This window comes from Elephantulus edwardii, unplaced genomic scaffold (genome assembly GCF_000299155.1).
Source record: "Elephantulus edwardii isolate Elephantulus edwardi_28Jun2011 unplaced genomic scaffold, EleEdw1.0 scaffold00086, whole genome shotgun sequence".
In the NCBI taxonomy this organism is placed as follows: Eukaryota; Metazoa; Chordata; class Mammalia; order Macroscelidea; family Macroscelididae; genus Elephantulus; species Elephantulus edwardii.
Window position 1 is genome coordinate 2,964,234 of NW_006399836.1, and position 6,000 is coordinate 2,970,233.

General features: G+C 40.7%; 1 protein-coding gene across 1 annotated transcript in view; it reads right to left on the minus strand.

Moving 5' to 3' along the window:
- Window positions 1–6,000, minus strand: part of MEI1 (meiosis inhibitor 1) — a 163,117-nt gene that overhangs the window by 133,069 nt on the left and 24,048 nt on the right. The window contains exons 3-4 of the mRNA XM_006890181.1: window positions 1,350–1,423; window positions 487–592 (exon numbers count right to left, since the gene is read on the minus strand). Coding sequence (XP_006890243.1) covers window positions 487–592; window positions 1,350–1,423 — 180 coding nt within the window. The remainder of the gene's footprint in view (window positions 1–486; window positions 593–1,349; window positions 1,424–6,000) is intronic.

The following is a 6,000-nucleotide window of genomic DNA, read 5'->3' on the forward strand; positions in this document are numbered from 1 at the left end:
GGCTATTCCTTGGAAAGGGATATCATGTTGGGAAAGGAGGAGGATAGGCAAAGAGAGGAAGAGCCTCAATCTGATGGACTTCAACAATGGGCTCAAGCGTTTCAGAGATGATGAGGATGGCACAGAATAGGTCAGAGTTCAGACCTGTTGTTCATAGGGTCTCTATGGGTCATACTCTACTTGATAGCACCTAGTAACAGTATATTCTAGAATTAATTCTTCCTTCTGCCAGAAAGAAAGGTTCTTCGGTTGGTGCTTAATTAATTTGAGTTTTTTAAAATTAATCCAAATAACACAATACCAAGAGTATAAAAGCTGACCTTCTTCATATTGATAAACGTAGAGAAGATTTTACAGATGGGAAAACTTAGGTCTAGAGAAGGAAACTAATGGCATTTCCAGGCTCACACAGTGCACAGGCCACTCAGATGAAGGATGATCAGAGGAGGCAAAAGGATGGTGGCAGCTCTTCCCACCGTCACTCACCATGTTCCATTACAAGTGTGTCTGCTAGAGCAGGGATGGCATCCACCAGCTTGCCGAGAAAGGTCAAGGTGGCCAGACTGTCTCGTATGGAGGGCATGTTACACAACTGCAGAAAGTGAACATTTGTAAATTATTATCAGGAGAGACACTCCACCAAAACCTATCTTGCCTACTTTCCCCAACACCTGCATTGTTTATGCCTCTCGTGACATCAGCAAACAGCCTCTCAAGCAGAATAAATGTCCACCTCTCTTGCTTCACTGAGAACTGTAGGGAACAAGGACGGAGTAGTGCCTCTCTGAGTCATCAGCACCTAAGTCAGTACATATTTGTCCATAGGGAGTTGGACTGCTAACTCAAAGGCCACAGTTAGTTCAAATTCACCAGCAGCTCCAGAGAAGATAGACAATCAATTACAATGAACAACAGTAAAACATACATATGTAAAAGCATTATTAGTGCTTACCTTAATGCTGATAAAGACAAATGTCATCAATATAATCCATAAAATTAAACCTTAAACTAAAACATAGCAAACATATTTCCTTGATAGACTCATTAGATAAAATGAATAGTAAATTGAAGAGACTCAGAATGGGTCACAGAGTGATTATCAGAAAGACAATCTGGCTGCACCACCAAGAGGTAGCATTTGGGAGACTGAAAGAGGAAGGACGGACACAGGGCAGGATCAGAAAGGTAAGGCCCTACCCCTGGCTCTAACACTGAGTCAAGAGATCTCAGGCAAGTGAGCACCTTTTCCTCTATGGCTTCAGTTACCCCACCTCTCTAAAGAAGGGGTTGGCCTAGCTCTGATACATGAAAGTTGAGGGGTGCTCAAGAACCCCCTGTTACATACTGACCTCTTTGTGGCATTCATCCAGCAGGCAATGAATGATCTGCTCCAGTTTCAGCTGTGTTATAAGCTGGATAAGGACTGAGAAAACACACTAGCATCACTGACAGGACAACACCTGACCAGAATTCACCTTTAACAAACCACCCAGCAACTACCACTACCCACTCTCAAAGGGATCACAGTAAAAGATCCTGCACAGAGTGAGAGAAATGTGGAGCAAAATGGAAAAACACGACAAAAAGTCAGGTTTACTGATCTGCTAGGAGACTGGTAGAACCCCTCGGACTATGGCCCTTAATCACTCTTCATACCTGGAACAAAACTCTCCTTCCTGGCTCAACTTTCAAGCAAATGACAGGCCTATAATGTGACAGATAACAAGAGGGAGGCACTCACTGCTTAGACTCACCAACCATAAAAAGTCAAAAGCAACATTTACTGAAGGCTAAAGCCCCGAAGCCAGTTAGAAGTAGACTAGAAAGATTCACGGAAATGAGAATCACAGGGTGGAATTAAGAAAAGTGTGATTATGTTCTGGATATTGCTTTTTTTAAAAATCAAATTGTAATTGTAATTTTAACAAACAATTACAGAGAAGTTAGATTTTCATTCCTTCATTGTTGCACATTTTACTCCTTCTTCCTCCCCTCCCCCCTATTCACTTTTTTCTAATATTCATTCATTGTTGTACAATTACCTATCTCCCCACCCCCTGCCCCTCAGTCCTCTTTGCAATGATATACCTCTTATTCTGGGCTGCTGGAGAACATATAATGCCTAATCATATAATCATTTTAGACAATTCTCTTTTTATCTGTTCCAATGCGAAGGTCATTATCTATCCACTCTTATCTTATTCTCCTCCCAACTCCCCCCCCCATGTCAGACCAGCTTTATCAGTGGTGCGGTGCAGTATTTGTCTTTTTGTGACAGAGATAGTTCACTCAGGATGATGCAATCCAGGGTCCCCCATGTTGTGTAATGTTTTACAAGTTTTTTGATGCTGTGTAGTATTTCACTGTATGAATATATCAGAGTTTTTCTATCCATTCATTTGTTAACGGGTGGATATTGTTATTAATGGTATGAAACAAAACAAGAATTATTGAATGAAAAACAAATTTGCTTTGTAAATTACCTCAAACAACAAGAAATATATTTTTTAAATCAGTATGATATAGTAGTTTAATTGTATTGATGTTCTTGTTAGGGGTCACTGAGTATGACTCATAACTACCCTATGAACCCTGTCCTATGCCGTCCTCATCAACTGTGACATATTTAAACTCATTGCTGCAGTCACTGTCAGTCTATCTTGTTCAGGTTCGTCTTCTTTGTCAGTCCTCCACCTTTCCAAGTTTGATGTCCCTCTCCAAAGAACATGCTCAAAGTACGTGAGGTGAAGCTTTATCATCTCTGCCTCCAATGAGCCCTCGTAGCTGCTCTTTCTCCAAAGCGTGCATACTTAACTCTTTCTGCAGTCTACAGGACAGTCAGTACTCTTCTCCAGCACCACAGCTCAAACGTATCAATTCTTCCAACTCTCAGATGCACAGCAAGTGACTGAAAGATCAGGGCCTGAATCAGGTACTCTTTAGTCTTCAAACTAACATCACTGCCCCTTTGTAATTTTCCCCCTTTGTGTTTTGGAGAGGTCCTTGACAGCAGACTTTCCCATCACAGCACATCTTTTGATTTCTTGACTGTTAGCAATTTTTATTAATTAGTTTCAATTTTCTATCTCCCTCCGTACATTCAAGCTAAAAGAATTTTTGCTTTTTCTTGTTTTGTATCAGTGATTTTCAGCTTTGGTTGCATATTACAATTACCCACTGTTGTTGTTATCAGTTGCCACTGACTCAATTTCAATTCACGGTGACCCCATGTGAACAAAGTACAATTGCTCCATAGAATTTTCAAGGCTGTTACCCTATAGAAGCAGATCTATCTCTGGATATATTCAAATGTCTAATCTTTTGGCTAGTAGCTAAGAACTTAACCAGTAAGACACCAGAGCTCCTAAATGACTAAAATAAAACCCACTGTCACTGACTCAATTCTGACTCATGGTGACCCCCCCAATAGATTTCTGAGAGTATAAATCTTAACTGGAGAGACTGCTCACCTTTCCCTGACAGTGTGGCTGGGGGATCTCAATGGTCAACTTTTCATTTAGCAGCCCACCACATAATGCGCCATGTCACTCTCAGCAACGCTTTGAACAACAGATCGCTTATCTTATCCTGTACCATCCTTACAATCGCCATCATGCTCAAGACCACTGTTGCAGTCATTGTGTCAATCTACCTTATTGTAGATCTTCCTCTCTTTTCCTGACTCTCCACTTTTCCCAAGAAGCTCTGGTGGTCTAGTGATAAGAAACGGCACTGCAATCCCAAAGACATGTTGTAATATACCAGCTGCTCTGTGGGAGAAGGATGAATAATCTCCTTCCATGTGATTAAACTGCCTCTGAAAACCCACTGGAGGGTCAGCTGTGAGTCAGCTACAATTTGATGGCAAACAACCCACTTTCCCTAGCTTGATATCTAGGAAAACCAAAGAACTGGCCTCCTAACAACAAGCTCAAAGTATCAAAGTATGTGAGACAGAGTCTCACTATCTTCCCCTGCAAGAAGCAAGAAGTTGTACTACTTTTGAGACAGACTGTTTTGTAGTTTGTTGCTGTTGTTGTGTACCCCATGAATGACAGCTAGAAACCTTGCCCTATCCTATCACTGTGTCTGACACACTTGACCCCCTTGCCACAGTCACTGTATCAATCTCCTCTTCTGTACTGACCCTCCACCTTTCTATGCACGATGGTCGTCTCCAAGGACTGGTCCTTCTTGACAGAAAGCTCAAAATCTATGAGACAGTTTTCAAATTCCTTGCTTCCAAGGAACAACCTGGTCTTACCCCCTCCAGAACAGACCTGTTTGTTCTCTGGTCAATCCATGGTATATTCATTAGTCTTCTGCAGCACACAACTGAAAGGCATTAATTCTTCTGTCACCCTCGGTCACTGCTCAGCTCTAAGATGAACCGCAAACAATTAAGACTATTACCTGAATCAGGTACACCTTAGTCTCTAAAATGATATCATTTCTCTTTAGCACTCTTAAGAGGTCCTTGACAGCAGATTTCCCCAATGCTACTTATCTTTTGATTTCCTAACTGCTAGTGCCAAGGGTGCTGAGTATTGATCCAAGTAAAATGAAATAATTATCAGCATCAATCTTTAATTCACCTGTCATGATGCTGCCTAATGACCCTGTGGTGGGATTTTTGTTTTCTTGATGTTGAGACGCAGTCCGTATTGAAGGCTGCAGTACTTGATCTTCTGCAGCAAATGCTACAAGCCCTCCTCAGTTTTGGCAAGGTTTTGTCATAGGCATAATGCAGGCTGTTGATTAGTCTTCTTCCAATCCTAATGTCATCCTTCTCTATGAAGTCCAACTTCTTGAATGATCTGTTCACCATATAGCTTGAAAAGGTATGGAGAAAAGACACATCTCTGACACACTCCTTTCTTGATTTTGAACAATGTAGTTTTTCCTTGCTCTGTGTGGACAACAGCTTCTTCATCTAAATTTCTCATGAGCATAATCAAGTGTTCAGGAATTCTCATTCTTCTCAATATTAGCCACAATTTGTTACGATCTGCACATTCAAATGCCTTTACATAGTCAATTAACCACAAATAGACATCCTTCTGTACTCTGCTTTCAGCCAAGATCCATCTGACATCAGCAATGAGATCTCTAGTGCCACAGCCTCTTCTAAAGCCACCTTGTATTTCTGGAAATTCTGTCAATGTACTGTTCTAGCCAGTTTTGGTATAGTCAATATTTTTAATCAACACCACAATCCAATGGGATCAAGTCTTCTCCTGTCCATCTTATTCTCTGTCCAACTTTCATATCCATAGGAAGCAACTGAAAATGCCATAGTCTTAGGCGAGATACACCTTGGGCTTTAAACTGACATTCTTGCTCTTTTAAAGAGATCCCTGATATCTGATTTTTCCAATGCAATATACCTTTTGATTTTATGACTGCTGCTATCAAGGGTGTTGAATGTGGCTCGATGTAAAATTGGATCATTGACAATTTCAGTCTTCATTTACCTACCATGATGCTGTCTACTGTTTTGGTTGTCTTTTTATTTTCTTAATGCTGAGCTATAACCCATATTGAAGGCTTTGTTTTAAATTGAGTTTCATTAATGTGTATTTGGTTTTTTCCCACCACCTACCTCCACCAACCAAACTGTGACCTTGTAATTTCCCTGACTCCCACCCCTCAGCTCCCCTGTCCCCTCCTCTTTCCTTTTTGGATAATTATCTTAATTATTATACTTCTGTTTTTACAATAATGGTATTACACAGTACTTATTCTTATGTGTCTGAGTTCGTTCACTCAGCATAGTGCTCTCTAGCCTCTCCCGTGTTCTATAGGATTTTTCAAAATCATTGCTCCTGAGTGTTGCATAGTATTCCATTGTGTAAATGTACCAGTGTTTCTCAATCCAGTCATTTGTGGGTGGTCATTTCGGCTGTGTTCATATGAACATTGGTGTACAAGTCTCCATTTGTATCTCAGTTCTGTTTTCCTTGGGGTATATTCACAGCAATGAAATAGCTAAGTCATACA